General features: G+C 30.5%; 1 protein-coding gene across 4 annotated transcripts in view; it reads left to right on the top strand.

The window, feature by feature from the left end:
- Nucleotides 1–24,885, top strand: part of LOC130896047 (alpha-tocopherol transfer protein-like) — a 125,817-nt gene extending 100,932 nt beyond the window's left edge. The window contains exons 5-12 of one of the 4 annotated variants that reach the window (XM_057803810.1): nucleotides 117–206; nucleotides 2,623–2,907; nucleotides 4,027–4,222; nucleotides 5,409–5,704; nucleotides 5,876–5,974; nucleotides 14,616–14,848; nucleotides 16,486–16,644; nucleotides 18,847–18,941. In XM_057803810.1, the coding sequence (XP_057659793.1) occupies nucleotides 117–206; nucleotides 2,623–2,907; nucleotides 4,027–4,222; nucleotides 5,409–5,704; nucleotides 5,876–5,974; nucleotides 14,616–14,818 (1,169 nt within the window). In that variant the 3' untranslated portion in view covers nucleotides 14,819–14,848; nucleotides 16,486–16,644; nucleotides 18,847–18,941. Of the gene's footprint in view, nucleotides 1–116; nucleotides 207–2,622; nucleotides 2,908–4,026; nucleotides 4,223–5,408; nucleotides 5,705–5,875; nucleotides 5,975–14,615; nucleotides 14,849–16,485; nucleotides 16,645–18,846; nucleotides 18,942–19,398; nucleotides 19,526–22,345 lie in introns of those variants that run through there. The other 3 variants (XM_057803811.1, XM_057803812.1, XM_057803813.1) reach the window with 3 other exon arrangements.
- The last annotated feature ends 531 nt before the right edge of the window (nucleotides 24,886–25,416 follow it).

Below are 25,416 nucleotides of genomic sequence, written 5' to 3' on the forward strand. Positions count from 1 at the left end.
ATAAAAAATCTAAGAAACAGAAATATATTGATTCCACTAGTATTGATTTTGGATTCTGGATTGATATTATACTAATATCAGATGATCAGTTAATTAAATGTTTATTTATATTTCAGACGATCCTGTTAAAGTTAATCCAAAAAATAGTTTCTCAAATACTGGATGTCGGTTGGCATATGAGCTTGCACTTGTTAAACGTAACAACGGTAATATTGTTTACTATTAGATATCAGAATGTTGTGGTATTTTATCATTAATTTATGTCAGCTAATCATAAGAATTGTTTCATGATTCTAAAATAACTGATCAAGTCTTTCCAGACTACGCGTTCACAAAAGAAGAGCCCATTGTTATGTATAGTGTACATAAACGGAAACCCAACGTGAAGTATCCACCCTTAAGGAGCTAAAATTTCCAAAAGTGCTTGTATACATCATACCCCAAAATTGCCTATAATTTATCATATACTGGTACTCCATCAATGATTTTGTTTTACCTTTGCTAGGCAACTGAAACTATTTACAAAAGCAATTTTCCCACAGTTTTAGATACCAAAATGATTCAGATTTAGAGTGTTTGAGTGATTGTTTTCCTTTACAATCATGCGTGGCAATGTGATTATAAGATTCAATAGAGCAATATTAGTGGCTTTGCATAATGAGGGTCTACCAAATCATCGATTTGGTGCATAGGAATTGTCCGCGTTTTAGTCAACAGTCTCAGTTTTCCGAACTAATATTAGAATAACCTATTGTCCATTCAATTTCCAGTACCTACTCAAATATGATAGATATTTGTCGGAAAGAACTTTGGCTTTAGAAAACCATTAGGAATACTCAAATGCCTTCTCAGGCATACAGGGTGATTCATTAAGAATGTCCAATTTTACGTTTTTTGGCATGAGGAATCCTAATTTGCACTCTAATTTAACATTGCTAATAGAGGGCGCTAGTTACACTTGTTTGTGTTAATTAAATCAAAGTAAACTTTTTTCGTGCTAAACTTACAACTAAAATAATAAAAAAATATTAAAAAGCGTTAAATTCTACAAAAAAATTACTCTATATGAAAAAATAATTTTAGCAAGCAAACATCAACATCGAGAACATTTTTGAAATGTTCCAATAACTGATATGTGAAATAATCAAAAAACTTATTATGAACTGATAACTAAGCTTTGGTCAAAAATTTTTTATTGAACATTAAAATGCTCAAAAAAATAGAAGAAGTGCGGAAACGTCCTTTCTATCTCTCGACATTGAATCTTAAAGTCTCATATTTTGAGTTTCAGCACTTTTCGTTGAACTTATTCTATTCTTATTCATCTATACTTATTCATCTATATTATTATTTTAAATGCATTTGACAGCTTTCCAGTTTGTTAAGTTCATAGTATTGACTCATAAATAATCAACTACTTGGATGTACACAAATTCAAGAGTTTCCACAAATACAACATAGAGAGGTCACATTCTATTGCTACCAGACGGAGGTGATTATAGATTAGCAGAGAATATTTCATCTTTTTTATAAAGTTCAAGCTCTGTGGATGGATTTTGTCTATCAATAAATAACTGTACAGAATACAAACATAGAACCATGAAAATGTTATAAAATGTTATAAAATGAGGTAATTAAAGTGCCACACAACGGATATAAGTGACCGCTCGCTTGCTTCCTCTTAATTTGATTACTTTCAGCACGTTGTAGATTTTTTAGAGAGAATAATTAATTCTATTGACGTTTATTTCCTTGTTATTCTTCGTGCGTGAGTTTGAGATTACTACTGAAATTTGACGTGAGAATTCAATTCTTTCTTTAAAGGATGTTTTGCAACCAGTGCAAACCAGCATTCTTTTCAACTGTGCTGAAAGTGTTACGGTATTTTATTCTATACAGCTAAATGATAAGTTTGCAGTGAATCTCTGATGAAATCAAGCATCATTGTTTCTATACGAGTAATAAACTGAAGAAAGTTCGTTTCTTCAACGTAACTTGAACTTTATATTAAATATTTTCTTATTTTGTTTTCTTCTTTAAGATGATTTTCAAAAGCACTCTCTGATACGTTCTAAAACTGCCGCTTTCAGACGTGGTTTTGTATGATTTTTTATCATATTCTCCTCAGACCAATCCTCTCAATGGATTTTTGTTGACCACTATCCGCTATATTGTTTATGTTTTGTGACTTCATTGATCCAGATAGTACATATAGAATGAATTATTTCATATTCAACGCTTGTGTCACATATCCTGCTTAACCTATACCTCTACCTCAACAATCCTTGAAATATATTGATGAGAATTTATGGCTACATTCACATTTGATATTGATATTAAGATATAGAAAATTATAACAACTTCTCAATAATTAAATTCACTATGAAAGTGAAAAAATGTCATTTTTCTATGTTAAGGATGCTTTAATAAATTATTTTGTTTAATAATATACATGAAACTATTGTTGAATTAAGTATACACCTACTTATCTACGCAGTCCGAAATAAAGATAATTATGATATAAGACCAGTAGTATTATTAATGAGATTTCTAGTTTGGTTATAAATATTCACTGTTTTATACTAGCTATTAAATTAAATATTTGGATTCCATTTCATTCAGAATTAGATGGAAAATACGCTGCTGAAAATGATCCATCATGGACTAAACAAACAGTGTCCGCTAAATTGAAGCAGAAAAACAAAGAAGAATATTGGAATTCTGTTAAGAAGAAATGGGAAGGTTTTCCTCATAATCTGTTGAATAACGAGAATACCAATAATCATGATCCTCCCTTGATAAATGATAACTCGGTTGGTAATTATAGACTAAGTACAAAATATCCACGAATTTTCAAGCCACTAGTCATCAATAACGTTTTCGATTTATTTGACCTAGTCAAAAAAGGTTAGTATGTAATTAATAAATAGAATAAAAGTGCGAACAATTATGATAAGGTAGAATTTAGTGAAAAAGTTTAATGAAACTGGTTCATTGAAGGATTTATCCAAATCAGGGCGCAGAAAAACTGCATCAGCTGAAAACAAATCTTCAGATGTTTGTGTCCTGTTATAAGACGATCCACACTACTAAACAAATATCCAGAAAACATGATATTTCGCAAACATCCCTAATGAAAATTCTCTCCATACAAAGTAACGTTGGTTCAAGAGTTGTCAAATGACGTGTACAGTTTGCAGACCTAATGATGGAAAAATGCTACAATCAAAGCGATCCAAATTTTTCAAGTAACGTTATGTTTTGCGATGAGGCCACTTTTTGAATTAGTGGAAAAGTAAATCGGCATAATTGTATATACTGGATAGGAATAATAGGCCACAAAATAATTAGTTCCTTTTACATTGAGGGTAACTTAAATGGTCGGGCTTATGTAGATTTATTGGAAAATAATATTATACCTGAGTTGGCTTGGATATTTCCAAATCCAAATATGTATGTTTTTTAAAATTCGTAATTTTTCGACATCACGATTTGTCTTCAATTGTTGTAGGTTTTCTGCGCCATGATTTGGATAAATATTTAACTGCACCAGTTTCATTAAACTTTTCACTAACTTACTCACACTAGACTTTGTTACGAGATTTGTATTAGTACATAAATTATTAAAGAATATTCCAATTGAACGAGTTTATTTAATCGTAGACATCTAAATATACAATATTTATTGTAACTTTGGAGAAGATACTGTAAATGTAGTTATAACTCCGAAATTACGGCATTTAGGTATAGAGAATATAAGATGAAAAATAATCTGATAACTGATCTGATAACAATGTAGATACCACAATAATATCGGTCGTATCAAAAGACCATTGCGCACAGAAATTTATAACAATTTCATACATAAAACTTACTTTTCATAATAAATGAATAAAAGAACTAGAATGACTTACATTAAGAAATGTCATCGGTTCATGAATACCTAGAGGTATTCAGGAAAGGAAACTTTTGGTTGTTTCTATATAAACTTTTCGTTACAAGTTCTATTCCAATCAATTTTTTCAGAGAAAAGCAATCCTATATCCACAAATCATATGAACCCAATTGACGGTATACAAAACAAATTTATTAATAATGCGCTATCATCTGAAAACGTTGAACTAAAATCAGTAAAGTCGAAAATGAAAGATGAAGAAATTAAAAATTATCGGTATTCATGTGATTATGTTAAGTACAATTCTGACACCACGGTAATCAAAAGGTAACTAATTATCATTTTGACTATACCAATCTTTGAAATACAAAAAATTGCGATAATTGTGATCGTCATTTACTTTATGATTTTGCAATCGACTCCTTATCGTAATTAAAACTATCTTTATCTAGTGCTAGTTTCTTCGGATCAGAACAATTTACAATTATATTTTCTTCACTTATTAGAGTAACTGAATTCATTTTCTACGTGTTTACGATTCTAATTGAATATCGATTTTTCTATGTGAAATTTCGTTCAAAGATTATTATCTGCAATAGATTTTAGCGGGTGTAATTGCTCTTCGTGGGTGATGAATGGATTTTTTGTTCTTCAAAAAAATATTAACATTTTCTCAAAGATATAAGTGATCCTTGTATCTCATGATAATTATCGATGAAAGCTCTTCTATCTCTTCGTTGAGATTCAGGAGTCTTGAGCATACGTTATACGCGTTTAATGGTCAAAGGCTAACAGTTGATCCACTATCTACACTTTATAAAGGGACATTCCCAAATCGCTCTCCAAAATTCTGCGGGGAATGCCAGATTGTGTGGCACGTCATCTACTGGATACCCTTCGACATCTTGGGAAATGGCAGTGTTGTCCCAGCCTTTCGAAGCAAGTGGCCAAACGCCACCTAGTGTTTGTCCAGTTAGTGTTGGACGCCCAACACACCTGACGAGATCGTGCGCAAAAAATAGAAATAATTATGTCATGTTGTCAAGCATTAAACCGATCCAGGGCTTGTCTAGTTGTATCTTGTGTTTATTTGCTTCATATATGTCGAAACTAGATTTGGAACCATTTTTAAGCGGTATAAGGTCCAATAGCGTAATTATTTTGATACCACTTATTATCTGATAATAGATATTTCCCATAAATATTTAGAAAATTATAAATTTATGTGGATTATATCATCCGTTATTTGAAATTAACAGCATTGCATTGGAACAATGAAGAAATATTATTGGGAGACAGATTTGATAAAAATCTCCAAAATAATCAATCACTGTTTCAAGTTTTCATTTGTATTCGATTTAAAATAATTTTTGAAGTTTTGTTTAAAATTAATTTGGAAGTTCCTTTATATAAATACCTACTAGTGTATTAACTTCTATATTATTAATGATATAGAGGAACCATAAATACGTTTTAGTTTATATGTTGTATTCAAAATTATATTATTCTTCAGATCTTCATTAAAAGAGTACATCAAAAAACAAGAAAATTCAGCATCTAAATTTTTCAAATCAGAACCTTCGAAAAATATTTCTTATAAAATATTTGAAACTGAACCAAAAATTCATTTATATGATACTCCAAGAGAAAATCCCCCACCACTTCGGAAAACACATGTGAAATTAAAAAACACTGAAGAAAGTTACAAGTACAATGATGATTTTTATAAAAAATCTAGTATCACGCAGAGTTGTCCCTTTTTCAATAGAAGTAATTCACCATCATCGATATCTGATGAAAGTGAACAAGGTAATTAATAATAAGTAGATATCTATATTTTAAATTTACAAAAGAAATAATTAATAGTTCCCAATTAACTTTCCCGATATACTACATCGTGTGAGATGGGGAAATAATACTGAGTAACTTATTCTGTTTAGTGCATATTATTATTGCTATATTAATAAATTAAAATTGTAGGACGTCATCAGGATATAGATACCTTAGTAAGAAAGTCAAGTTTATCGCAATCTGCAAGTAGATTAGCATATGATGCTGTTATATCCAAAATTGTGGAAGGTAATAGAAGCATATCGTTGATTTCATAATTCTAATACTAATTTATGCTCTGTGGATTGACTTTCTTTCTATTATCATGATCACAAACTAATTTAAGACAAAATATTTACCAAATTATATTTTAAAAAATCAGTGTTGAACGCGAAAGAGCCAAATGAAATGAAATTTATTGTACCATCTGTACTGTACTGTACTGTACTGTACCATCATAATGACAAATTCTGAAATACAGCAGATTTTAATTATAAATTGAAACTTTTTAACGTGACCATTTTTTTAAATCGGAAGTATTAGCCTATCGTTTTCAAGCATTATTGCAAAAATTGACCTAATAAATCAAATAATCAAATTATAATCCGAATTTGATGTGTTGATGATTTTTTATAAATATATATATATATATATATATATATATATATATATATATATATATATATATATATATATATATATATATATATATATATATATATATGTAAAGAAAAATATAATTTTCTTTTGCGTGTTATTTTGCAGTACGTCACATAAAGTCCGTTTGTGACAGATGATCTGTCACTGTCATCGATGGGAAGCAGGGCATAACCTCGAATGTCGTGTTGTGTGTGCTGGAAAACAATTTCATTTTTAAGTTTATTTTAATTTGTGATTTTGGAACAGACATTGTTAATAATAACATTAAATGTCGTTTCTTTTCTTACAGGTATGAAATATTTGTTTAGTACTAAATAGGTGCATACTTTTGTTTCATGTAATTTTTAGTTTACATGTTAATAACAATAAATTAATTTTCTTACAGAGAAACACAATTGTGTTTGATTGACTGTGTCACCAAAACCACAGATATATTGGAAATTGTCTTATAAAACGACATTTTTGTCAACAAAATGGAAAAGTTGAAGTTTACTTTTCAAGTGAAACCAACAACAGACGGAAAGTCAAACTATATCGCCATAACCGCAATTGTGACTGAAGATGAAAAATATTTCCTTATTCCTGAAGAATTCCAAGCTATTTCACAGCACACATATATTCAAACTTCGAAAACCTTTGTCACAGTGAAAAATACATTAAAAAAAAGACATCAAACTAGAAGTGTTTGGATAAAAACAACAGAGGATATATTAAAAACATATGTTGATGAGGATGGCAATATGATTTTTCAGAACCAATTTCTAGAGGAAACTACCAAAGAACAATTGACTGTCGTAAGCAAAACGTGTTCAGAAGATCCTATAGCCAAAATTTTAGAGAAATTAATAGAAAACCAGGAGAAAAAAGAAAAACAAAGCATAAAGAAGCTAGCTGACAAGTTTGTAATTGAAAAATTTGATGGAAAGAGTTCAAATGCAAATCAGTGGATGGAAGTATTTGAAAAAGAATGTGAAAGGTTCAATGTATTAAAAGACGAAGAAAGAATTGAAATCTTTAGATTATTTCTTGAAAAATCGTGCACTGATTGGTATTCTTCCATGATAATCAAACTTACCTTACATTCCGAGTGGTTACAATGGAAATCGAGCTTTATACAGACTTATGCAAATAAAGGTTGGACTACTAGCAAGTATGCTTTATCGTTCAAATATCAATATGGATCTTTATTAGAATATGCAGTTAAAAAAGAAAAACTTTTACTAGAAGTAAGAAAAACAATAGATGAAGGGACACTTATTGATATAATTGCCGCCGGCTTACCAGATTTTATAACTGATCGAATCAACAAGGAAGAAATTTTACATACTAAAGACTTGTTTAGTGAACTTGGAAAATTAGAACATTTGGTTGCAAAGGAAAAAAATATTAAAAAAAAGACGATACCAAGCAAGTAAAAGAAAAATGTAGTATTTGTGAAAAATTAAAAAAGGGTGTACGCTATCATTCAGAAGATTCCTGTTGGTTTAGAACAAAATCAGATACAGAAAAGGATAAAAAGCAAATAAACCTCGTTAACAATTCAGAATTGGAATGTGAATTGCAGTGTGAAGATCAAAAAAACTAATAGTGCCGCCATTGATCAAAGTCAAATTAGTACTCAATAAGAATGTTGAAGTTTTTGGGATCTATGACTCAGGCTCTAATGTCTCATTGATAAATCCAAGATTGTTAAAAATAAATAATAAGGAAACCAGTCACTACAACAATACTAATTTGAAAACGATTAATGGCGTTAAAAAGGCAAATGGCATAATTACAATAGATATAGCCATTTTTGATGTGGAAAAGAAAATGAATGTTTTTGTAATAGACAAGGAAAATTTCGATTATGACTTCTTAGTGGGACTAGATTGTATAAAAGAGTTTTACCTAGTTCAAAATGCAAACTTAGAAATTAGTCAGAAAATACCCATACAAAGAAGTGGAACAGTTTCTAAGGAAACAGATTCAGATATAATTTCTATAAAAATAAAATCTGATAATTTAATAAACTTCAATGAAGGCATATGTGGAAAAGACTTTCAAATTTGTATTAATCATCTAGACTTTGAAAAACAGGCATTGATTGATGAATTAATATCAAAAAATAAGTCAGTATTTGCAAAGGACAAATTTGACATAGGAAAGGTAACGGATTATGAAGCACACTTAGATCTGTTAACAGAAAAATATTGTAGTAAACGTCCATATCGTTGCACAATTGAAGACAAGAAAGAAATTGAGAATCAAATTGCAAAATTATTGGAAAAAAATATAATAGAAGAATCATATAGCCCATTCGCAGCACCGGTCACATTAGCATATAAAAGAGAAGAAGATAAAAAATCAAGATTGTGCATTGATTTTCGAGACTTAAATAAAATAGTTGTGCCTCAGTCACAGCCATTCCCTCTTATTGAAGACCTAATATTAAAGACAAGGGACTGCAAGTTTTTCTCAACACTAGACCTAAATTCAGCGTTTTGGTCTATACCTTTGCGTCTAACTGACAGATACAAAACTGCATTTGTGACACAGGAGGGGCACTACCAATGGACCTGCTTACCATTTGGATTAAAAACATCTCCAGCTATATTCCAGAGAATAATGTGCAATATCATACGGAAGCACAAGCTGGAAGAGTTTACGGTATGTTTTATCGATGATATTTTGCTATTTTCAAAATCATTTTCGGATCATGTAAGGCATCTAGAACAACTCTTTCAAGCAATTAAAAGTGAAGGTTTGAAACTAAAATTCTCTAAATGCACATTTGCAGCGGATACAGTCAAATACTTGGGTCATGTGATACAAAATAATTCAGTTAGACCGTTGAAAGACAATTTAATATCAATAAAAAATTTCCCGATTCCAAAGAATCAGAAAAATGTGAGGCAATTCCTGGGAAAGATAAACTTTTATCATAAGTATGTGCCAAATATAGCAATAAAGTTGGAACCATTACATAACCTTTTAAGAAAAGGACAAACCTTTAACTGGACCGAAGCATGCCAAGAGTCATTTGATGAAATGAAACAAATATTATGTTCTCAACCGGTATTGACAATCTTTGATCCAAACCTACCTATTCACATATACACAGATGCCAGTATACTAGGAGTAGGAGCAATACTAAAACAGCCACAAGGAAATAATGAAGAAAAACCAGTAGCATATTTTTCTAAAAAGTTAAATGAAGTCCAAAAAAGAAAGAAAGCTATATATCTGGAATGCCTGGCAGTCAAAGAATGTGTAAAGTATTGGCAACATCTATTAATGGGTAGGAAATTCATTGTCTTTTCAGATCACAAGCCATAAGAGAACATGAACATAAGGTCTAGAACTGACAAAGAACTAGGCGATTTAACATATTACTTATCACAATATGATTTCCAAATTAAATATTCTCCAGGAAGATACAACACTGAAGCTGATTGCCTGAGCAGGAACCCAGTGCTTGATCCAAATGAAAACCTAGAGGATCAGTTGAAAGTAGTGAATACAATAACACTAGAAGATATCTTAAAAGATCAAATTAAAAATGAATATATACAATGCAGAAAAGGAAAGTTAGTAAAAAGAAATAATGTTTACTACAAGCAAGTAAAGAAAAAGGAAAAAATCATTATATCAGAGGAATTGAGCATAGAACTCATGAAAAATGTACATACAGATCTAGGCCACATAGGAATTAAACAGATGCAGAAAATGATTAGCTTAGTGTATACAGCAGAAAATATGACTAAAAACATAAAATTAATCTGTGAGGGTTGTATAGTATGTTTAAAGAATAAATCAAGAGGACATAATAAATATGGACTGATGTCTCATTTGGTTCCTGCTACAAAACCTTTTCAGATATGCTCTATTGACACCATAGGAGGTTTCGGAGGTTCCAGATCAACGAAGAGATATTTACACCTTTTATCCGATCATTTCACCCGATATGCATATATTCTAACATCAAGTACCCAAAATGCAAATGACTTCATAAAGCTGATAAAGAATTGTGCAGAGAGTGATAACATTGAATTGATATTATCAGACCAATACCCAGGTATCAACTCTAAGGAATTCAAGAGATTTTTGGATGAAAATAATATTCCCATAATTTTTACAGCAGTGAACTCTCCTTTCTCAAACGGCTTAAACGAGAGATTAAATCAAACATTGGTCAATAAAATAAGGTGCAGGATGAACGAACATGACAAGAAAAAAGCATGGACATCTGTAGCTCACAGTTGTGTACAAAAATACAATGAAACGGAACACACTGTTACTGGATATGCTCCAAAGTACCTACTTTATGGCACAGATGTCACGATTTTGCCAAATGAGCTGAAACAAAAGAAGTCTGACTACGATTTAATCCAGGCCAGAGAAAAGGCACTAACAAATACACTAAAACTAAAAGACACTAATTACAACAAGACAATTTATGACAAAAACAGAAAAAATATAGACTTCAAAGTTGGTGTTTTTGTAGAAAATGGAAACAAACTCAATAGGAAGAAGCTAGATGAATTGAGACTTGGACCCTACAAAATCATAGAAAAAATTTCAAACTCAATCTTCAAGATAAGCACTGACCATAGAAGATCAGAGTCAAACTTTTTCCACATCTCGAAGCTAACGCCAGCTCCTGCCTACTTTTGAAGGCATGCATGTGAAAATATAGTCTCCTATCTTCGCTGGGAGGGGAGATGTAAAGAAAAATATAATTTTCTTTTGCGTGTTATTTTGCCGTACGTCACATAAAGTCCGTTTGTGACAGATGATCTGTCACTGTCATCGATGGGAAGCAGGGCATAACCTCGAATGTCGTGTTGTGTGATTGTGTGCTGGAAAACAATTTCATTTTTAAGTTTATTTTAATTTGTGATTTTGGAACAGACATTGTTAATAATAACATTAAATGTCGTTTCTTTTCTTACAGGTATGAAATATTTGTTTAGTACTAAATAGGTGCATACTTTTGTTTCATGTAATTTTTAGTTTACATGTTAATAACAATAAATTACTTTTCTTACAGAGAAACACAATTGTGTTTGATTGACTGTGTCACCAAAACCACAGATATATTGGAAATTGTCTTATATATATATATATATATATATATATATATATATATATATATATATATATATATATATATATATATATATATATATATATATATATAGTAATGGAAAATTAATTTCGTGTAACACAAATTTGTATTAGACGCCGAAATCAAAATCTTCGCGTAATCATTTTATGAGGCTTTTGACAATTTGGATCTATGCTGTATGTTGTGATTTTCTATATTGCATTACGTTTTCTTTTGTAGTTTTTGGGGAAATTTATATATTTAAAAAACAGTAAAACAATATTCCATTTTCTTAACAAACAGTTTCACCAATTTATGATGAAATTTTATGATTTGTAAGCCCGGATCTAATTCGTAATCGAAAACACTCATCCATATTTCGATCCATTTTTCTGTATTTTTATCTTGTACTGTCTCTCTAGAAATCATGTTCTATCAAAAGAGCTCCATCCCAATTTAGGGAAATTGAACTAACTATGAATTTCAGTTCACTCTAACGTCATATCTTATCAAGCATATATGCGAATTAACAATTTATTTTATAAAATTACTCTTTTCGCCATTGCATGAACCTGATTATAGGAGATTTTAGACCTCTCCTGAAATTTTCCCAGTAAAAAGTCTTTATAATAATTCATCATCAGTTGAAGGGGTACCGGCGATATCCTTATAGAATAGAATACCGCCCCTTGAAAATCGACAATAATCAACTAGATGTCTAATAATATTAGGTATTTAATTACTTATCTCAAAAAACGGTTTTTGCTCGTTAGATTCAAAAGCTTTTATCAACATCAAAAATTTTTTGAGCAGTACGAGGTACTTGAACTATAGGCACAAGTAATTTCCACATTATACATACTAATAAACTTTACATTGCACGTTGTAGTGTATAATGTTCAGCGGCCTTTAGCTCAACTACATCTAGGAATGCTTTTCATGAAGAAATATTGGGTCTTGCACTGCACGTTGTATTGCATCATGTCCAGCAGCCTTTAGCTGAACTTCATCTGCGTATGCTTTTGATCAAGAAATATTGCGTCTTGCATTGCATTGCATGTTGTCTTGCATCATGCTGCCTTAATAATTGTAATATAATAATGTATGAAGAGTATTCCAATTTGAAAATATGACATTATTGTTGACTTTGTTGTATGGTAACAATTTGATTGCTACATTCGTAAATTTGTACATGATCGCCAAATTTCAAATTTTCATTTTACATCCTTTACAAAGTATTAAAAAGTGAAGAAGTTATGACAAGAATTCAATTATTATTCCAGTAACTTAAATGTTCATAATTTTGTCCATTTACTATATCCCTAAACCGATCAAAATTCATTTTGGGCACGTTTATTGATTTAGGATAAAACTGAACCCGTTTGATTAACCCATTGCAGCACTACTCTACATACTCTTTCGAGTATTCCAAATTTCGTATTTGATAGTTTTGTAGAGCATTAATCCTATAACTTGTTTTCCCATAGAATCTGCCTAAATATTTACTTTTACTCTCATCCAGTGTATACTGTTTTTTAATTGATCTGAACATTACATATTACAATATCTGGCTAGTTGAGATACTGAGATTTTATCGAATATTTTCATATGGTTACTAGAGGTATTTTGTCGATGAGTATTTGTTTTTAAATGGTGAGTGAAGATATTCTTTACTAAAAAGTCATTTGTAAAATTTCTAATTTATGCATTTCATGCGAATAAACTATATTGTTTGATCAAACAAACTTAACAGAGGATGAATTACGGGGAATGTTATTCAAACTCGAGTAACAAAAGAGATTCATTCTAAATACTTCTTAACAGAAGACTGAATCCCTTTTGATATATAAGCAACTAAATTGGTTGTTCAGTTACATTGTCAATAATATCAGTAGCAGAAACCTCACAGATAACGCGAAGAGCCAAACAACTATTATATCAGTTTCTTTGAGAAAATCATAAGGAGAAAGCGAAAATGGAGATAGATCGGTCGTTCACTACAGAAACCAGCAATAAACACAACACCACACCAGCATAATACAAAAGAAAAAGAACTACCTAGACAATAATTGCTAAAAATAGAAGAAAATGGAGAGCTCTCGACATACGGAGATAGCAACCTCATTATTTTACCACAGCTGCGGAAACTTAAATTATTGTGAGATTGGTCGGAGAAGAATATAATGTGAACAAAATAGCTCTTAATTGAACCGAAAGAATTCAAACAGACAATAGAGATAGTAGAAAAGATCCATCCACGATAGACATAGAGTCTTTGCTCCAAAACAAAATATTATCAAAAAATCAGAGAGGATATGGTATTTCTATGAAAACCAAGTCGATACACCAACGATTTTTTCTGAAAGATGCCTCTCCTCATTCTTTTTATTAATAACGTTAAAACTAATTCGAAATATGAAAACTACGGAAGAGAACGTAAACGAAACGTTTCAAATCTGTGAAATATCATATTTATACAAGGGTTATATGAATAGTTTTTTCATCATAACAACGTATCCTCTCATACTTCAGGAATCGCCATAGCTATAATTTACGAATTGCATTTCGAATTGGTCAACCATTCACCATATTTATCAGATCTAGTCCTCAGCGACCTGTTTCCATTTGAAGGTGAGAGATTTGACTGTTAACAATCGATGTTTTCCATTTGTTGTTGACATTTGTTAATTGGTAAAACTACAGTGATATTTTATTCAACAGCTACATGGTTGGTTTATCATGAAATGATAATGTAGATAGGTATTCAAATTGTGAAACATTATATTTTTCAATTTGATTTTTTGAAATTGCGTATCTATGTACAACTTAAGGTACTAGAAATGTTCAACAAAATGACAGTTTCGCCATTCAACCAAACCAATAATGACGTCATATTTCTAAATTGGTTACATTGACAATGTATCTATTAAATACTCAGCAAAAAAAATATACTAATCAATTCAATTAATACTAGACTCAAAATTCAAAATAGACTCATCATTTGTCAAAAAACGGACTATTGAAATACATAATTTCAAATTAAATACTCATATTTTATATTAATTACATCACATGACATTTAAATGTGCGATTATTAAAAATTTTCCATTATTTATTTACTGACACATTAATTGTATTTAGAAGAGAACAGAATCAAGGATATGTCTAAAAAATTATTCAAAAAGTCAAAGAATAAAAAATTCTTGAGATTAAGATCTGTCGATACAAATGAACCACTTTGGCTACGTATTGCCAAAAAATGGAACGTTGTTTCAGACTCGAGAGTTTTAGATGATTCATTTAAATTCAATCCCAGTTTAACTTATGACCCTAAGAACCTTTGATTAGCCAGTGACGTTAACTCAAAACCAAAGGTAAGTCAAGGTGAATGTTAATTCTATCTTGAATATTTTATAGTTTTAATTAAAGCTTGCTGTAAGAGTGAAGAAAGAGATCAACCATAACAAAAACTAGTGAAAAACAGTGAAAAATTCCTCAATGTGAAAAATTTTATTCAGCAGTATTTAATTTCCACTTTTACGGTCGGTGAATTGAAAAAGTTCAATGATTATTTATTTATTTTTTTTGGTGATAATAGAATTATGAATATCATAAATGTCGGCTTTAATAAAAAACAGAAGTGCTATGTTATAAAATGTTTTCTAAATACCGAGGAAACTATTATTTCTGATTTAATTTTTTTAATTAAATTCTTCATTCAACATCATGTAATCCTAATCTCCTCTAGATTGGTAGTTAAACTGAAGAACCTCTTAGTGAATATGATATTGTTCAAACTATCTTAATAGTACAGGCAAATAAGGCGACTTTGGGCTTGAACTTTAAATTAAATTGCACGATTATGATTTTCTAAATTCTGGGAGGTTTTGGGATACTGAATAAGTCTATCAGCTCTTAACAAAATTACGAGCAAAATTTCGAAATTTTGTGACTTGAAAACTATGAGGAATTCGAAAAAAAACTGCCGAAACAAAAAATGTAGAGTCCAAAATTCTCTACAAAAAAGTATCCCAAGTATTTGTTCCCAAACTCCAAATTTTCACGTTAAAAGGGTTTTATACTCTAGAAAATATTTTCAATCGCGAATAACTCGAAAAATACGAGGAATTTTAAAAAAAAGTGATAAAACAAAAAATGTACAGCACAAAATTGTCTACAGATTGGTCTGTAAGCACTTTTTCCTAACCTCAAAATTTTCACCGTAAAATGGGTTCATGTACTCAAAATATTTTGAATTGCGGATAACTCGAAAACTATGAGGATTTCGACACAAACTGCTGAGACAAAAAATGTGGAGCATATTATATACATCTGTACAAAAAAGGTTTCAATTTTTTCATAACCTCAAAATTTCTATTATAAAACGTACAATTCCAAAAAAAGTGAAAAAGAAACTATTAAGAAATCTGTGAAATTTGAAATAATTATCAACCAAGAACGAATATAGTGTTTATGATCGCGTTTTTAAAAAGTTAACTCATTTGAAGATTTTCGAAAATTTTCCCAAGTCTAAAATTATGCTAGTTTACCCGAGTAGAAAATACAGATCTTAACCATCATGATGCATTTTGATTTTTTAAAAACGAAGTAGTTTTCCAAAAGTTAGATCAGTTTCCATGTGCTCCTGGGCTCGCGAGCAGATACTCCGGCTTTCGGCGTTGAGGGAGATTTACTCAGAAATAGTGGTTCCAGCGAAAAAATGACTGGAGGACCTTATTTTGTATAAAATTTTGTGCGTTTCAAAATGTTTTCAAGTTACAAGTTCCAAAATTGTTAAGAGGCTTATTCAGTCATCGAAAACCTCTGAGAATCTAGAACATCAGAAGCGCTCAATTTAATTTCGTGTTTAATCCTATTTCACCTATACTATAAAAGAGGTAAACTATCAATTATTTCCCATTATAATGCAGCTCTGTTGTTTTTGAGTATTTTATTTTTGTTCAACTTCTGATTTTATAGTTCTGTTACAATTTTGATTTTTGTTTTCAAGACACCTATGGAGACTACCAAAAACTACTCCAGAAGGGTACAGAATTGTTATGTACTCAGTTAGAGACAACGATCCTACAAAAATGGTTTTCGCTGAATGTGTTAAGACGTTCTGTATGTTCAACGATATCGTTCTCTCTGAAGATGGAATTGAGGAAGGGTAAGTATTAACTAAACATATAAGATCACCAAGACTAACGGAAACGTTAGGTTTGCTTGTCCTTCAGCAATAAGCTGGAATGGTTGTTTCATATAAAAAATGATATTTGACTTGATTAGATGAATTGAATTGTTAAAAATTTGATTATTTGAGTGAGTTCATAGTTCACGGCCATACCTGGAGATAGCGGTAGTTGTTTGGATATCATCACTGTATCAGGAAGAACACAATCGATTAAGCATATGTTTTAAGTGAAGAGGACAAGTTTTTCAGTATTTGTTTGGCAACCATAAATAGAAATGTGTGTTTGGAGAATATAGGTCGTTGTTATTTGATACAAAAGCTAGCTTGTGCTTGTGATTATGATTAGTGAATGAGGTTACAATGGTTTAGTTAAACAAAGTGCATAGAAATTTCTTCGAGCTAATTGACTTTAAAAGAGGTCCGATAGTTGGGTTACATGAATCTCGTCCATCGATAAGAGAAGATTCCAATAGGTCCAACAAATATTCACGCATTACACTGCAGTATGAACGGACATGAACTCAAGATAGCCGAAGTTACAGAATCAGAGGCTATGAGTCCTATCGGTCGTTCTAGTAAATATTATTGATTTCAATTCATTGCATTCTTATTTTTTGTTCGAAAACTTGAGCTGTACAGAGAGTACTACAAGTTTAACATCAAAAAGACTCAAGCTAGAAAAATTATTCAACCTATTATTTGCCGAGGAATACTTAAATATACCATTTAGTTGTCCTATTTTCATAAGAAGGTTTATTTTTTTTTTAGTATTTGGTTGAATAAATTCAGAATAATAGTAAATGAGTAATATGAGTACATCTGTATCCACAAATTTCACTATAATTCTGTTTTGGTGATATACCTGATACTCATATAAAATATGAAGTATAAGCCGCGTATCAGCCTCACCATGATATATTTTCAAATCATTCAATTCAGTTACACCATTCTTTTTAACGGAAAAACATAATTCTAGATTTTCAAAGCCACAAGCATTGATGATGATGAGTTTCTTCTGTTTGTAATTCATCAGCTGAATGCTCAAGAAGAAAACCAATCAAAAATTTCAGTGTTTATGTAGTGGTGGTTGTAAGCAGTGTATTCAGTATGTAACATATTTTACTGACGGGTTTCCAGAAACTTTTGCGACCAGTAATAAGAACGTTCTCAATTAATAGCTCGTATTTACTTTTACCTGTCACGACGAAAATTGATTATCGAAAATCCCTATTAGTACAGTTTATGTTTCTTATAGGCACTTCTTACTCCTTACTGGTGATATAATAAAATTAAATTAAAAAATAAATTGATTCATTTCAATACTAAAAATTTCGTTTTGGATTTGCTTTCTATGAAAGCGGCAGACTGGTTATGTTGTACTTACTTTTGTATAGCTGCTCTGAGCGATCTCGCTTTTCGCGCGCATTTAAAGTGCTTCTTTAAAAAATATTTCTTAAAAATAAGAGATTTTTAAAATTCCTAAATGTATAGATTACATTTGACTCAATATACATGTCTACAAATGTTCAATAGTTTTAGATATACGATTTTGATTATTCCATATTCCTATTATTTTTTCGATAAAACCTAAAAGTCTTTTTAAAATTTTTGAAATGCTCTTAGATGCACCTTCACTTTAAGTACTAATGTACTAAAAATCAGAATTTTAAATTAAATATTTGAAATAATACAGCCATTTATTTTAAGAAACATTGATCTTTAAGGGCTATTTTCAAAGTTAGGTCCTACTAAAGAAAATTGTAGTATATATTCCATATGCCCTAAAGTCTCCTCTATAATATAGGTATTATTAGGTTATACCTCAAAATCAGTCATAATTGGACAGCGATTTTACACCACTAATTGTACACAGTGCAGTTACAAGTATATAAATGGAGTCTCAGTAGTTATGTGAAGAATTTAGATTAATATATAAATTTATTTGGAAATCTAAATTCAAGTGTTGACCTTCCCTTCAGTTGAAATAACTAATTATTTAAATGATACCGGATACCGTATATGCTTAGACATGGTCATTGAAGAAGACAACGGATGGATAAAATTCACAAATAGAACAAATTTCGATTAGTATCCATATAATGTAGAGAAAGTTTCACGTCAAAACTGATAATATCAACTCTTATTTTTGAACTAAATTTGAGTTTAATCTTGTTTCAGATACATCGTGATATTTGATATGAAAGGAGTCCAGTTAGGTCATCTAGCTCGAGTGAGTCTTCCAGCTTTGAGATGTTTCTTCTTATACATTCAGGTAAATATGATAAATATACAGAGTGAGTTTTATGTATGGAACGCCTCAATTATCTCGGAAACGGCTTGTACGATTTTTATAAATTTTTGTGCGCAAGGGTCGGGCGGAAAAATAATATATATATATATAAATTTCTATAAATTTATAATTTCTTATTTATTAGACCTTTTGATATGTTTATGTTTCTAAATGTTCTCTTTCTCAACTTTGCTTGTGTTATCCATTGATCCTCGTAACAACCCTAAAACCCTATAATTTGTGTAGCGTGACTAGATATATTCAACATAGTATCAATGATAGGAAATAGAAAATTGTATTGTCAATACTTACCTGTATTTATGGAATGATGTTACATAGAATCAAATTCGAACGATTGAATTTCTTAAAAAATTTTAGTTTTGCTCTGTTGACTTCATTATATAAACTTTAGGTACTAAAAGATATTCTTTCTATTTCAGGAAGCACATCCCGTAAGGATTAAAGGAGTACACGTGTTAAATACAGCTAGTTGGATACATCACATAATGAGAATTATAATGCCAATGGTGAAATCCGAATTGCTTAGTTTAGTAAAATTCGCCAAAGGTGAATATATTATTTTCGTCTAATCACAATGCATCCTGATGAATGAGACGAACGGTTTATTTTCTAACTACTATGTATTTGCACTCCACTAAACACTATACACAACTTACTGATATTTTATATTGAGTTTCTGATTAACATTTCCACTAACAGTTATTTTATATAGAGTGAGTTTTATGTATGGAATTATCTCAGAAACGGCTTGTACGATTTTTATAAATTTTTGTATCCCGGTATTATGGGGGTATCTACATTGTTGTCAGATCCTTTTCCCGGAAAAATAATGAACTGTTATTTCAAATGGATCACCCTATATATTTTGTGTTTTTAGAAATCCTTGAAAAATACTGATTATTATTGTTAGGAGTAGATCCAGGTTTGTGAAGTAGAAAAATTACGAATTTTAGAAAACATACAGTGGAGGCGATTAGAGCAGATGCTCAAGATGTTTGTCCATTCACTTCAATAGAACAAGTCATGCAATTTTTAAAACTTTGCAATACATTTTGCAGCATCCCTGACTGCTCAATTCGTCTTATCTCTGTGGTAATCCTATCTTCTAATTCCTGAATATTGGCAGGTTTTGTTTTATAACCGTGACTCCACAGGAAATAGTCTAAAGGATTCATGTCGGGTGATCGCGGGTGATTCATGTCGATAAAACCCCGCCTTCCACTCGCATCTTCTTCGAAACACATTATTCATGTATTGCCAAATATTGTCGTTTTTTTTAATATAATAGAAAAAACTTACTTGAATTTGGAAATATCCGAGTCAACTTGGGTATAATACTATTTTTCAATAAATCTAAATACGCCGGACCATTTAAGTAACCCTCAATGAAAAAGGGATCAATTATTTTATCACCTATTATTCCATCCCATACATTCAGTTTTTCGGGATATTGGGTGTGGAATTCACGCATCCAGCGACGATTGTTACGTGACCAGTATCTACAATTATGCCGATTTACGTTTCCATTAATATAAAAATTGGCCACATCGCAAAATATAACAATACTTTGAATATTGGATCATTTTGATTGTAACATTTTTCCATCATTAGGTCTGCAAACTCTTCATGTCTATCAAAATCGTCATCTGACAACTCTTAAACCAAAGTTACTTTGTATGGATGGATTTTATTATCATGTAAAATTTTCATTAAGTATATTTGCGAAATATTAAGTTCCCGGGATATTTGTCTAGTACTGAAGAGTGGATCGCCTCCTAATATTTTATTGAAACGTCAAATTTGTTATTGTAGCAGTCATAGCTACCTAAATGTATTATTTTAACTTCGGCAGAGATAACGCAAATGTAACTATAACTCCGAAATTTTGGCATTTAGGTATAGGGAACATTAAATGAAAAATAATAAGAATTTCGATGCAGTGCTCATTTTTTCTATTAAGTCTCAACTCATATATGGTTTGTAGAAGTATGTGGATATAGATATCAAAGAACGATATTTAGGAAATATATTCACAATTTGTTTAAAGTTAGTTTGGAATGAATAATGTTCAAATTCATATTATATTGAGGTGTTGATAATTAACCAGTTGAGCATCTGATTCGTTTCTGATTCACCAGTAGAACACCTGATTTGTTTCTCATAATTCATTTTTTCTTTTCAAAAATAATTATCAAATTGATTGAAAAGAATTTCGAATAATGCTATTATTGATTTCATACTTTATGAGAGATAGTATTCTCGCTTATGGATCACGCATGGACCACGATCGGACTAAGTCTTGATCCAGATCAGTACAAATGTGACTAAATGATTATCCCTCATAAAAGAGTATGTAAAATTAATTTCGATTAATGAGGATAAATTGAAATTATATAAGTGAAGAAAAATTTGACGCATACTTAATATGCCCCAGCATCATAACAATTTATGTTTGCTTTGCAACACGGGGCTATTGGGATTCTGGACAACTTGTTCTACAACTTTGAGTGATTAGCGGTGATATTTATGTGTACATATTATAATAATTACTACATATTATATATAAAATTGACATAATTTTCACGTCTGGTGAATGATATTGAAGATTTAGTTAAAATCAGTTTTTGTATAATCGTATTGTTTCCATAGTTTGCCATATAAACTGAGAGTCTGCGTCCCACAAACATAGGGTCCAGCAAACTCCATATTTATACTAAGTAGTTGCGTGGTTGAGATGATGTACTATTACCTTCGGGGGCTTGTTTGGTGCGACCAGAAATCTAAAAGCATGAAAATTGACTCTCAGAACGTCAAGCTTATTTCTGGTTTAAATATCTTAAAATACATAGTTTTTGGATACCAACCTTTACTTATTTTTGGAGGATATCCTTGTCAGTAAACGGAATCACTATAGAGACAAAATAAAGAAAATACTTACACCACTATCATCGACTTCATTAGCATGACACAAACATACGAGTAAATATCATGTCTGCCATTAAATTTTTCGTCAACGAAATTATTTATTTTGAAATATTTACACCGCAGACCAGCTACGTTCAGGTTTTAAGTCAATTGCGATGCCTTTCGCCCCCAATGAGAATTGAGAATCCTTATTCCATATACGACAGGTAAAATAGTAAATAATATTAATATGGAGTTTGCTACTAAATCGTATATCTGTGGATCGCTGGCTCTTAGATTGATAGTTTTATAACAGGATGTTGTCCTGTTTCATTTTTATGTGAACATCTTACACATGTTATTTAGCGTTCAGCTTGTTTCGTCGTAGGTAGGCGTAGTTATCTTGTTACTATTCATTCATAAGTTTTACTTCTGAAGTATTGAGGCTTTATCTAATTTTAGGGAATGAACCAGAAGGATTTCCACTACAACTTTTGCCAGCTGAATATGGTGGACAAACATCTACAGTTGAAGAATTAGATAAAGACACAGAATTACTATGGGACAAATATCACCAATGGTTACTCGATAATGAAAAACTGAAATCCGACGATTCCAAGAGAATTACAAAAAAATCATCTTGGTGGAGTTGGTCTCTTTTTGGTAGTAAAACAAACGAAGAATTGGACGAAAAAAACATAATGAAAAATCTGCGGTATGAATGAAATTCATTCTGCTACTATTCTTGTGTATTTGTTAATCTTTGGTGTTTTGTATATTATATTTCTTTCGAATACATAATAGATCGAATTAATTATCTGTTTAAAAAATTATACCTATAGTGAGATCACAGTTTTCAGTAAATGATGTGAGAGATGGCACTATTCTTTATCTAAAGTATCTAATAGAATACCAATATTAGATCGACCATTAAGAACCCCTCAGATCATGTAAGCAATCCTTGACAAATGCGGGTGTATGTCGTAGTTGAGATCTACTTTTTCAGTATTCAAATTTTTTATGACTACACTTTTGAACATTCTAACTTTCGTTGAAAATACGTCTGGCCCCATTTCTTAATGACTTACTAAATAATTTTGTTATAATTTTGAGGTGATTAATTCCTCAAATTACTCCATATATGACGAGAAAATTGAATTTTTGCAGTCTGCGATAACCATAAATGATATGATTCAAAATATATTTAGACATCTCTATTCTGCTATTAAAAAATCATTATTTGCGATATTGAATGAACAAGAACAAAGTTATCTACAGCAATTTATAAACATATAAGTTGATTCTTATATAAAAATCATAATTTTGTATTTTTGTACTTTGTATATTTGGTTTAATTTTACTTTATTGGAAATGGATTTATGGATCATAAAACTGAATTCAGAGTATGAAATTTCAGAGTGAAGCAAAACTAAATTCGAATATAAAAATTGTTTTGACATTTATATCACTCCCAGCTGCTAGTAGATCAGTCTCTCGAGTTTCCTCTAACCCTATTTTTCTTACTAAAACTTGGCCGATTAACAAAACTGTCTTCACTCATAGATAATATATTGATTGTAGTAACTTTTACTCTAAAAAGCATTGAAAAAATTCATTTGATCTAAAGTATGAGACATTACCCATAAAGACTAGAGTTAAAGTCAATAATAGCTTCTTTTACATACATTAACCATTTAGTTTTTCCTAAACTATATCATGTGCTTTGACGGTTGTTTTTGTAGTAAACTTTCCGGTAATATTAACAGCTTCTCTTCGTTAATATACGATCTTCTTAATTTTTTAGCTAAGCAATTGATCTCTGTGGCAAAAATCGAATACAAACATGTACCTCACCAAACATAATCAACAGTTACTTGAGCATACATTACTCTTATTGAAACAGGGAAGAGAATCCCGAAATTGACTTATTTTCGTTCATCTTGTAACATAAAACAATTCTAAACTTTTACAACAACTGCTGCCAGAGGCTCCGTGACAAATAGTGAGAAATAATCAATTTTATTTTCACTAATCATATGATACTATATTGTTATTGTTTTGTTTACCTCTTTGGCATAGAGAGAACTAGAAAATTTGTACTAGGTCTATAACAGAAAAAAAACATTCTTTTTCAAAAGTTTTTAGAATAAGATCTAAAGCTTTTGTGTTATTTGTGAAAAATCGATTAAAAAATATATAACAAATAAAAGTGAAAAAATATTAATTTTTCGAAAAAACTTCATAGAGTAATTTGTGCTCAGAATGCTTTTTTCTATCGATTTCTACGGTTAGTTTTAACAAAAAAATTATCACCCCCTAGCTGGGGTGGTATTCATTCCCAGAGTAAAAGCACATACTGGCATAATTTGCTTTTTAAGGAATTTACTATCTAGTGTGAAAATTTTAAGCATATCAATGCTTCTAGATGAAACTAACGTAAAAATCGTTGTTTACTGGACTAATAGCAAGTACACACAAATATATTATGAATAGAAAAGTCTTAGTTACTTTATATGTATAAATATAATTAATGATATACCGCTTGACGGCAAGTTCATGAGAGACAATTTTTTATCTACGCACGCAAACGAATGTTCGCAATTATGACATTGGACGGCGAGCGGGACATTTATTAATCTTACTTAATATTGCTATATATTATGATACTTTTTCTTTTCTCAACTTTCTCTTAATCCAAATATGGAAAAGTTTGTAGATTTTTAATTAAGTTTAATAATTAGAAAACATATAACGTTTATCCCTGACATTGGAATGTGCCTCTCTATAACAATAAAATTTAATTTTACAATTCCAGTTTCTGCAATTTTCTTGCTCAATAATATTGATTTAATCAGTTTTAAAAATAGCATTTGATTTTTACCAAGTAGTTGTTTTTATAGTAAGACAAGTTATAGTAGAAATCGAATGCTTCACATTATTATTCAAAAGATAAATAGTAAATGTATTGTTAAGTTTAATTTTAATAAATTGTTTCAGTTCAATATAGTTTTATTTAAACGATCCTCACTTTTTCCCTATGCTAGTTATAATAAAGCTGAATGAAATTACTTCAAACTCTATTTGTTCATTATTACTAATCCAATAGTCATCGCTAATTCTTTCTGGAATCACGTGTGAATCTCTATTCGACTATCAAATGATGAGCTATGATTAACATTTTATATCATATAAACATTATTTCAGACTTTGCACTAATATTAAAATCAATGATTTTATGTAAGATTTATTCTGAAGTGTTCAAGGGGTATTGAAAGAGGTTCTATATGCTCATGCTGTTTTTCACAAATAAACTCAAATGACCATTAAGAGATTGATCCTTGAAATGAATAACAGCAAATTGAAAATTTTAACTGAAAACAGAGGGGATTATTTACTTACTAGGGCTAATCACAAAAATGTGTGGAAATTTAGATTATTGTAGTGCGTCATTCAGTTTCAATAAGGATATAAGGAAGCTCAAGAAAATCATATTCTCAGGAGACCGAGCAAGTAGTGTAGAACAAGGACTAGTG

Source organism: Diorhabda carinulata, chromosome 6 (assembly GCF_026250575.1).
Source record: "Diorhabda carinulata isolate Delta chromosome 6, icDioCari1.1, whole genome shotgun sequence".
Classification (NCBI taxonomy): Eukaryota; Metazoa; Arthropoda; class Insecta; order Coleoptera; family Chrysomelidae; genus Diorhabda; species Diorhabda carinulata.